Genomic DNA, 11,753 nt, shown 5'->3' with positions numbered 1-11,753 from the left:
GTAATTGGGTTTAAATATCAAAGCAATTCCATAATTACTCCCCTACACAATAAATCCATCGCCACGTGAATCAAAGAAAAAAAACCACAAATCTGGCTTGGGAAACACAGAACTCCATTTGTTCATTAACTGCAACCTTTCATTGTTCCATAAACTTTTTGTGTTCCATAAGCTGCATAAAACATGACCAAATGCATAACCATGTATATTCTGCTGCATCTGGGTTCCCTGCGATTTTCGCTCCTCTTCCATCTCAAGCCAAATCATTCGCCTCCATCACCTTCCCCGCGATTTTCACTCCTCCTTGTCTCAAGAAACTATCTTCTTCTCCATCCCCCCGTCTCTAACTTCTGTTAAACACTGTTTATATTAATCTCCATTTGATTCATCTTTGATATTTAATTGAAATCTCTACTCTTCTTGCACAGTTTGTATGTGAATCATGTCTCGCCCTATTGAGCCATTGAAAGAGATCAATGATTCAAAAGATTTGTGGAAGATCCTTGTTAGATGCAAACATCTATGGACTGTCACAAGTTCTTCAAACAAAGAACACATGGAGATGGTTTTGGTTGATTCTAAGGTACTGTAGCAGGATATGGTTCCCCACTGATTACTTATTATATGTTTTGTGTTGATTAACCACTGATGATGAAATGTTCGTTTCTTTCAGCGTGATATGATTCAGGCTGTTGTCCCTGCTTATTTGCTTTCCAAATTCAAATCTCAAATTGAAACAGGAAACTCTTATATCATGCAAAATTTTAAAGTTGGGAGGAATGATTTTGCTTTTAAGTCGACAAATCATACATACAAATTGGTTTTTTGTGGCTCAACTTCTGTTAAGAAGGCAGAATTTCCTGACATCCCTCATAACTACCTTTACATTATTGCTTTGAATTCCATAGTTGAAGGAAGGTTTCAATCAAATGTTTTGGTTGGTAAGTTCCCTACACCCTACTTTCAGAAATTATAATTTATTTTTGTTGAAAATTTTTAACCAATCCATTTTTTTCTTAGATTTGATTGGAGGAATCACTGATATCACTCAAACCTAAGTTAACGGTGACAACAACAAGAACAGAATAGTTTTTTCAATTGTAGATGCCAGCAAAACAGTTGTACAATGTACTCTTTGGGGCCAACTTGCAGTTCAGCTATATGAGTATTATAAGAATAATAAGCAAGCATCAAATATTGTCATTGTTCTAATTAATGCAAGGGTTAAAGAGGCTCAAGGTAATCATGCATGATACAATAGTTTAAATGTAAATGCTCAATATCTTTTATATCCAACAGTTGTAAATGTTTCTTCAATACTTGTGATTCAGGAGGATTTCCAGTTAGTGTTTCCAACACATGGAATGGAACGAAACTGTTGATTAATGACCTTGCTATTGAGGAAGTCAAGAGTCTAAAAGAAAGGTGCTATAGCATGTGTCTGTTTCTTTATTATATCGTTTGGAATGCTTATTGATCTTCTTCTTAACTGTCTTGCATAATAATTTATTTAACTTGATGTTGATTTTAATTGAATTTAATGTTGTGTTTACATTTTTCAGACTTGGTGTTGATTTGCCTTTGTTATCATCTTCAAGTGTACAAGTTGAGACGATGGAAAACTCATTTTATTCAGACTATGACAAATTTGTTTGGAAGGCTGAAATAATGAGTCTCTCTGAGATAACAAATCTGCAACATGTAAGAAAGAATGATTGTTTCCTTATATTGCTATCGTTCTTAAAGCCTCATATAACTGTAATTGATATTCGCCAATTTTGTAGGAAACAACCTGTGTTACCGTTGCTACCCTCGATAAGTTTGATGCTGCGCAGATGGGGTGGTACTATGATGGATGTGTGGAATGTACAAGGAGTGTGACTGCCAAGGATGGAAAGCTGAAGTGTTTTAAGGATCATATTAGCCCAGAACTTGTGCCACGGTATACTTTATATTCCTCTTCCATTGCCAACTGGTAATGTTTATATTCTCTTACAAACAGTGAAGATTAATGTGTTCTCCTATGTTTCATGAATCATTAAGGTATAAACTTGATATAACAGCTGTTGACGGCAGTTCGAAGGCAAAGTTCGTCTTTTGGGACACAGACTACGTGAAGTTAATTGGGAAGTCTGCTCTTCAAATGAAGATGGATTTATCACAGGTATGTAATTGTTGCATAAAACAATATTTAAATCAATTGTTTTTGGTTTTTAAGGTGTCTAAAACTTTTTATTCTTATAGTCTATTGATTACGATCCACTTGAGTTCCCTTACGAACTTGACTCCATCTTGGCAAAAGAATTGGCAATTAGAGCTGTTTATCAGCCTAAAAATGGGAGACTTTCTGTCATTGGCTTCAAGACTGATGAAGATGTGCGTAATAAAGTTAAGGAGAGTTTCAAATTTGAAGAGGTAATCTTTTGTAATCTTCGTTTGATGAGTGCTTAGTTTTCTTAGGGCGTACACTAACTGTTTTTTATTTTCACCAGACCTCAAAGCTTCGAGCACCAGAACCTCTGTCCCAGGATGACATGAATAGCATTTCTGTATGTATTTTTTACATGTGATATTCTTTACTTGTTGGGCAACTTTATCATTGTGTCATTATTGTAAATTTTATCGTTGCCTTTCTTTATTCATGATAGGAACCTCTATCTGCATCTGCAGAAAATGATCTGAGCATTGAAAATTCAGGACTCACTCCATGTAAGAGACTTATGAATGATGCAGTAGAAGATAATGATAGTGTACAACAATCATCAACCAAGATGGCCAAAGATATTAAACAGGAGAAATAGTTAGCTTCAAAATTTATAAGTTTTAAATTTACATTGCCTTATGATCAAGACATTTGGTTTATTTAATTAGTTGGATGATATTTTATTTTGCTGTTCTGGTACTTAGTTTATCATAATTGTTGAGTTTGAGGTTTTCTAAAGACTAAGATATGTTGAATTACAATTGTCCCATTTAGTTATGATATATACAAGGTTTTCATTGATTTGAGTTTATCATGATGGGCATTGTTTCAAATCGACTTCTGTTTGAAAGGCTTCTAATGAATTTGAATTTGAATTGCTTAAATAATATACCATTGTTGTCATATACTATTAAAGATTTTAATTGATCGATTTCCGAACACTATCATGCTGTATTGATATGCATTTGTATATGTTTTATAATTTAGAATTGATGGCACGGTTTATATTCTAAGTAGAAAACAAACACTCTAATTAAAAAACACCCTGTCTAAATGAGCCTAACTATAAACATTTTAAAAAACAAATATGTGAATAACAGTTATGGAAAACTATGTAGAAGTTAGGTTCTGCCCTTACAAATTGACTGTAACAAGTTTTGGAAAACTATAAGTGTCATCATTACATAGATATTTGGATTGTGATTGACAGATTAGGTTTCTAAATCCAAAATGGTGAGTTCATTCCTGACAAGCCAATGTAACTTAAACCATTGAGCAAATTATGAAGTTTTGTTAACAATATATTTAAACAGCAAAAAAAATGTATAGTCTGATCCAGATAATATATCCAGTGCAGACAAAATAAGTAACCTTATATTGAATACTATCGTGGTTTAAGTTATAAACATATCTACATAAGTAGGGTATCAACCAATAATGGACAGGCAATGTGTACACATTGCGAATTTAACGAGAAAATTAAAGAACAACACCATATATGCAAATTTAAACATTAAAGATAATTCAGTACTACTTTCATTATGAAGGTTACTTAATCATGCATCAAAATATGTCATGGCCAATAAAACAACAGTTATCAGCACATGTCTTAAATATCCTTAACAAAAAAACAATTGTTTTGATTGTACCCACAGTTAAGTTAAAATCAAAGAGAAGAAACAAATACACATAGATAACAAAGCTTAATTGCTGGTCTGCTTCACTTTCCTCTCAACCCTCGCGTACAAGATTTCCTGGTCTGAATTATAGTTGAATACCACCTTATCACCGACCTTCAACTTTCTGTCCTGTACAAATGCATACCAACCATAACCAAGATACATTTCAACGTATTTTCTGTTTGACTTCAGAATCTTGCACTCATAAAAAGATAAGTCTTCAAGATCATACAGCCTGCATCCTGTTATGTTCGGTCTTAGAGCTTTCTTTATCACCTCCTGAGGGAATTGCTGCATCACAAATTGGTTGTTGTTACAAATGTTCACATCATTGATCGTACAAACATCACTTTAATATTGAAATCGGAGATCTTATAAATGATGCAGTAGAAGATAATTAATAGTCTGCAACAATCACCAACCAAGATTTTGAAGATATTAAAAAGTATAAATAGTTACATGATTTTTTTTCTAACTTTTGAATTTTCCATGCTTAATGATCAACACAATTAGTTTATTGAAGTTGTTAAATGATGTTTGGTTTGTGTTGTTGCATTACAAATTTGTTGTTATTAACAATGTTCACATCATTGACCGTACAAACTAAAGTACTGTTGAAGTCAGAAATCTTACCATCACTTGATGACCTCTAATTTGGGACTTGGTGATCTCTTTTTCCCATGATATCTCTTTCTGCAGCACTTTATCATTGTTATTCGTCTGAGAAGGCTGGCCAGCATCACGCTCCATTTTCACATCCTTCAGCAAGGCATCATGGTTTGCTCCAGAGCTTTGCCCTAATTCATTAAACAAAGAAGCAGTTTGGGTCTTTGAACTTTTCCATATTTCATCCTCCTCAACTTTCACTTCTTTCAATACAGATTTGGTGTTTCCATCAGATACTTCATCATCATCAGCTTTCTGGCCTAAGATGCAGTTGATTTCCTCAGTGTCAAGAGACAAGAACTTGTTTTCAAACAGAAGTTACCACGGTTGTTTCCAGATTATTATAAAAAAACGATCAAATGGATGTTGCAACAAAGACAAACAGAGGTATGTACGTTCTATGCATAACCTTACCCGCCACTCCATGAAGAATAAGACATTTTCGCAGGGATGTGTTGAATCGAATGCTTTGGGAGTATGTTTCTTTGACTGGTTTTGTTTTTGCATGCAGGGGATAATAGTAAGAGGAGCTATGTGATTTTATTTTTGATTATAACACAAGAAGAAAATCTGGAAGCAAATCTCAAAAGGTATGGCCTTGCAAAACGTGTCTGCCCTTTCACATTGCAAGTATAAGTTGTTACTATTCATTGGTGAGGGATTATACTTACTGCATTTGAGTTTTCCAATGTTTTTTTTCTTTTAATTTAATTGCATTTTTCGTTAATGCCATTTTTCTGTATTCAATGTTATCATTGATTGTAACCTTTTTGTGGTTTACCAACAATTTTGTTATTTTACCATTAATTGATTAAATGGAATAATTATGCTGACCAAACACTTAACCATCAACTTAAATATCCCCTCTCATGTCTTTAACGTTTTTACTGTGATAATTAGATGGTTAATTATTAATAAGGCAAAGCACGTTAAAAATAATAGCAAATACCATTGTGCATGGACATTTAATATGTATACAGATCCTTACCATATTCTCTCTGTTTTAATTGGCTGACTGTTCAAATAACAAAATAGGTATGAGAAAAAACTTTTCACATTAGAATTCTATAGGTGTTGTCTTTTATTTTGTTTGCATGAGGTATACTTAGCAAACCATTTACATAGCTATTATGGAATCAGACGATTATGAGAGTAAGAAACTTGCAGCATTGGCAAGAAGAAGGAGGAAACAAATTCTCAGTGAAAGAAGATTGAAAAGAAGTAGAGTTGGTGATAAAGTATTGGATTTTGAAGTATGTTTCAGTAGGAACTATCATCCATCCATTGAAAACATCAGAACACCACTTTCTAACATCACTTCTTCGGTGATTAATCAAAGGAGTCAAAACTCGAATACACATCCAGCAGAGCTTCTAAGGTCATCAGCAACGGGTAGAAACGTCAGTGTCAATAAGTTTCAGAATCAAAGGCAACGCAATGCTTATAAACTGAAGTCAAATACGACAACACCCAATGTTGGTTCATGCAGCTCAAATTCAACATGTACTATGGATACCATGTCCCCTAACCTGGTAGCTGCGACATCATATCAACGAACAAAGACAATTATTCAACCAAATACCCCACGGCTGAGCAAACAACATGCTTTCAATTCTCCTGTCAGCCTCGATACAAACACACCTTCAAGTGGTACAACATCTTCTTTTGCTAATCAAGTCTTCAAAAACGTTAATACACTGCAAAGTGGATCAGTCGTTTCATCCAGAAGACAGTTGAATGTTGGTGCTATTCAATCTATGGCCGCCAATCTATTCAAAAAATTCTCAAATATTGATCATTATGGTGAGTCTTCATCCACAAGCAATATTCACCGCAACACAAGTGTTAATAACGAAGCAGATGAAACCGTTGAAGATGGAACAACGGATGATTCAATATCTGATAGTGATTGTGAGTTCATAAATGCAAATCCTGACTATGACACAACATCAACTCTTGATGATGAAGAAACCATAGAACCAAACTATGCGCCGCAAAACGTGAAAGATTCTGGTACATATGTATAGATATATGTAACACTTTATTTTATACTTCAAACTAACTAATGTGATTTGATTCCTGTAAGCCATGCCATATTCAATGCTGCAGTCATGAAACATCTATAGTTGTGACTATTTTATTCTAAATTATGACTTGCTTCGTGTTTGTTTGAATAAAACAGGCTACTCTGATATCGGTGATCCAATTGTCGAATGCATACATTGTGGAACACTGATGTGGTATCAAGAGAAGACAGACAAACGAAAACATAGTGTTGTACCCAAATTCCAATTATGTTGTGGAAATGGTAAAGTTGTGTTGCCGCTTTTGAATGAACCGCCACTGTTACTAAAGCATCTATTGTCTTATGATAATGATTCAGACTGTATAAACTATCAGCAGTATTGCAGATTGTACAACATTATGTTTGCCTTTACGTCACCCGGAATGAAGTTTGACAATAGATACCAATCGGCAGGAGGACTGCCTAACATAAGGATACATGGACAGACTTGCCATAGAATTGGGAGCATGCTCCTTTTAGATGGAGAAACACCAAAATTTGCACAGCTTTATATTTATGACACTGATAATGAAATCCATCATAGAATGGAAGGAATAGGGTAATGTCTGAATTGTTCCTTTGTTTTATGACATTATTCTGTTTTACCTTCTTCTATATAAGTTCATAATGCATGTACACTAACTGTTTTATAAAATGTGTTTCAGTCATAATCCTAATGTGAATCCAGAAACGGTTGGAAAATTGAAACTTATGCTTAATGAGTTCAACACACATGCTAAAACCTTTAGGATGGCAGCAGATCGACTAAAAGATTCTCATGTACCCGATCTAAAATTGAAATTAATCGCCGATCGATCCAATGACGAAAGAGTTTATAATCAACCAACAGTTTCTGAAGTTTCCGCACTTATCGTTGGTGATGTTGATACAGGATCTAAGAGACATATTATACTTGAGAGACAGAGTGGGAGGCTGAAAAGGATAAGTGAGTTTCATCCAAGTTATCTTGCTTTACAATATCCACTTTTGTTTCCATATGGCGAAGATGGTTTTAGAATTGGTATTCTACACAGGGAAACAAAAGCAAAGAAAAAGAAGAATAAACTTACTATCAGAGAATGGCTTACGTTTCGGATTCAAACCAGAACAGCCGAAGCACACACACTTTTGATGTCCAGAAGGCTTTTTCAGCAATTTTTTGTTGATGGTTTCACCATGATGGAGTCTCAAAGGTTGAATTACATACGCAAGCACCAGAAAAAACTAAGAGTTTCAAAATACAATAATTTGAACGGTCCAGAACAGGATCAGAACACTCAAGGAGCAAACAAGGGTAAGAGGGTTGTTTTACCATCAACTTATGTTGGAAGTCGAAGATACATGGAGCAATTGTATTTTGATGGAATGGCTATTTGTAGTCATATTGGTTTTCCTGACCTTTTTATCACATTTACATGCAATCCAATGTGGCCCAAAGTCAAAAGACTGCTTCACCCAATGAGATTGCAGCCCCATGATCGTCCCGACATTATATCAAGAGTTTTTAAAATTAAGTTGGATGAGTTGTTGTTTGATTTGACTAAGAAGCATGTCTTAGGGAGAGTGGTTGCATGTAAGTCATATTATTAATTTCATGTCGTCAAACTATGTTTTATGTTTATCACTTCTATTTAAAACCTCATATAATAATAAGCTCTCATTGCTATAATTTTATGCAGATATATACACCGTTGAGTTTCAAAAGTGGGGTTTACCACATGCTCATATTTTTCTATTCATGCATCCGCAAAGCAAGTATCCCACTCCCGAGGACATAAACAACATCATTTCAGCAGAGATACCATCAAAAGAAGATGATGTGGAATTGTATAATCTGGTGAAGAGACATATGATTCACGGTCCGTGTGGTTTGGCAAACATGCTGTCACCTTGCATGAAAGACGCAAAATGCTCTAAATTCTTTCCAAAAAAATGGCAGCCTCAGACCGTAGTTGATCAGGATGGATATCCTGTGTACCGAAGGAGGGATACTGGAAACACTGTTACGATAAAAAACGTTGTTCTTGATAACAGATCTGTTGTTCCTCACAATCCATATCTGTTGAAGAAATTTCAAGCTCACATTAATATGGAATGGTGTAATCAAGATACTTCGGTTAAGCACTTATTTAAATATATAAACAAGGGGTATGACAGGATTACCGTTGCTGTCGTAGGAGACAACGACAGTCCTTTGACCGCTAAAAATGTCGATGAAATCAAGCAGTATCTTGATTGTAGATATGTCTCACCAAGCAAAGCATGTTGGAGAATATTTTCTTTTCCCATTCATGGAAGGTCTCCTGCAGTAGAAAGATTATATTTTCATCTTGAGGGCGATAATTCGGTATATTATACAGATTACGAACTGATAGATGAGGTTCTTGAAAAACCAAGTGTGAAGGAAGCAATGTTTAGCGCTTGGATGGAAGCAAACAAAACATATCCAGAGGCCAGAAATCTGACCTACTCAAATTTCCTCACTAAGTTTGTTTATGATAAAAGATACCGACGATGGAGACCGCGTAAGAGAGGGCACACCATTGGAAGACTAATCTGGGTTCCTCCAAGTACAGGTGAGCTGTATTACCTGAGAATGATGCTGACTGTTGCAAAAGGGCCAACATGTTACGAGGATATAAAAAAGGTCGGTGGAATTGTTCGGGACAGTTTTAGGGATGCATGTTTTGAAATGGGATTTCTTAATGATGACAAGGAATATGTTGCAGCCATTAACGAGGCCAAAGATTGGGGTTCGGGACATTTTTTGAGAAAGTTATTCGTAACTATGCTATTGTCCGGTAAAATTAACAGACCACGTCACGTTTGGCAAAAAACTTGGAAGACGCTGTCCGACGGTATTCTGCACCAACAAAGACAGTTAACTAATATAAAAGGTACATTGTTGCGATATATTTATAATAGATTATTTGTTGTGTGTATAACAAACTTTTATGCGTATCTCAGTTTGAGGATCTCACAAACAAGGAATCTTCTAAAATATGTTCCATTTAAATTAACTTCCATGCCACGACATATCAAGTTTTAATTGGTGTTTTTTTATAGATATGCAGTTAACAGAAGTTGAGTTGAAAAACTTGACCCTCATTGAGATTGAGAATGTGTTGCAATCCAATCGAAGAAGTTTGCACGAATTCAAAGACATGCCTTATCCGGATGCTTATGTCACACGGCACGTTGGAAACCGACTGATTTACGAAGAACATGATTATAATACTGAAACTGAGCGAGAAAACTTCAACAATCTCTTTCGAGCCCTTACAGGTGATAATTTATATTTATACTATTTGATTGCATAAGCTGACAGTCCCACAGGTAGATATTTTTTGAAATATCACAATTTACATTATGCATGATAGATGAACAACGCTCAATCTTTGAAAAAATCATGGAAGCTGTCAGAAAACAAAGAGGAGGGGTCTTTTTTTACACGGTTATGGAGGGACCGGTAAAACTTTCATGTGGAGGACACTATCAAGTGCACTTCGTTCGAAGAAAAAAATTGTGCTTGCTGTTGCTTCAAGCGGTATAGCTTCGTTGTTATTACCAGGTGGACGAACTGCTCATTCCAAGTTCAAAATTCCTGTGCCAACACTTGACAACTCCACTTGCAATATTGACAAAAACACTGAACATTCTCAATTATTCGAGGCAACGGACGTGATAATATGGGATGAAGCACCTATGGCTCATAAAAATTGTTTTGAGGCATTAGATAGAACACTTAAAGACGTCATGGCCAAGAAGGGATTTGGGAATAAAATCTTTGGCGGCAAAGTTGTTGTTTTTGGAGGAGACTTCAGACAGATTCTTCCAGTTGTTCCGAGAGCAGGGCGTTCTGATATTGTTCATGCATCCATATGCTCCTCTTATATCTGCGACTATTGCCAAGTTCTAACACTAACAAAAAACATGAGACTTCAGCAGGGAAGCGATAATACAAGTTCTAATGAATTAGCAGAGTTCTCAAAATGGATTTTAAATGTCGGTGCTGGTAAGATATTTGAACCAAATGATGGATTGGTGGACATAGAGATTCCTCAAGATTTATTGATTACCAATTATGAAGATCCTATCAAAGCTATTGTTGAGAATACATATCCCAATTTGGTTAATGTATTCCAAGATGTTGCATATCTACAAGGAAAAGCAATTCTTGCCTCAACCATTGAAGTTGTGGATAAGATCAATCATTATGTATTGGACTTTATACCAGGTAACATTTATTTATTCTTTTTTTGGTGCATGGGAAAAAGAATATGCAGCCTATGATTTTGAATTTACTAATGTTCGTATCTTTCTGTTGACTTTTTTTAGGTGAAGAGAAAGAGTATCTTAGTTACGATTCAATCGATAGAACTGACTCGAGTTATACCGAAGCTTATGAAGTGCTAACTCCAGAATTTCTTAGCAAATTAAGGACATCAGGTTTACCAAATCATAGAATCAAATTGAAAGTTGGTACTCCCATTATGCTTATGAGAAATTTGGACCAGTCAGATGGATTGTGTAATGGAACAAGATTGATTGTCACAAGGTTGGCCAATCATGTCATTGAGGCAAAAATTATTTCTGGCAAGAACATAGGTAACCTTTTTTACATTCCTCGAATGTCTATGTCACCTTCAGAGTCACCGTGGCCATTTAAGTTGATTAGGAGACAATTTCCAATTATTGTCTCTTACGCAATGACAATTAATAAGTCTCAAGGCCAGTCTCTTGATAGTGTTGGTTTGTATTTGCCTTCTCCCGTGTTTAGTCATGGACAACTTTATGTTGCAATCTCAAGAGTTACTACAAAAAGTGGTCTTAAGATCTTAATACACGACAAAGAGAATGTTCCGTGCTCCACTACCACAAATGTTGTATACAAAGAGGTTTTCCAATCACTTTGTTAGAAGGTAAGCTTATTCTTCTTTTCCATCTTTGTAACTGTATATGAAACACAGAATATTTATATGCCTTAAATTTTATTCTTAATCATATATTGTTTTATACATTTTATAATGTAGGTATACGATGCATGTTGTTGCCTGGTTGCAATCATACAAGAAGATAGCATCTGATATTTATTCCAGCAAATATGGTTATTGTTTTTATTTTAAGACATAAAAAATTG

General features: G+C 35.1%; 1 protein-coding gene and 1 pseudogene across 1 annotated transcript; both read left to right on the top strand.

Moving 5' to 3' along the window:
- Positions 1-442: 442 nt before the first annotated feature.
- Positions 443-2,801, top strand: LOC131659538 (uncharacterized). The gene is made up of 9 exons (XM_058928714.1): positions 443-583; positions 674-941; positions 1,153-1,239; positions 1,332-1,425; positions 1,563-1,701; positions 1,785-1,942; positions 2,044-2,164; positions 2,245-2,415; positions 2,649-2,801. The coding sequence occupies exons 1-9, from the start codon at positions 443-445 to the stop codon at positions 2,799-2,801; spliced, it is 1,332 nt and encodes a 443-aa protein (XP_058784697.1).
- A 2,877-nt stretch (positions 2,802-5,678) lies between these two features.
- LOC131659537 (uncharacterized) lies at positions 5,679-11,532 on the top strand (annotated as a pseudogene).
- Positions 11,533-11,753: the final 221 nt, after the last annotated feature.

Source organism: Vicia villosa, linkage group LG3, assembly GCF_029867415.1.
Source record: "Vicia villosa cultivar HV-30 ecotype Madison, WI linkage group LG3, Vvil1.0, whole genome shotgun sequence".
In the NCBI taxonomy this organism is placed as follows: domain Eukaryota; kingdom Viridiplantae; phylum Streptophyta; class Magnoliopsida; order Fabales; family Fabaceae; genus Vicia; species Vicia villosa.
This window is presented reverse-complemented; position numbering and strand designations above follow the sequence as displayed.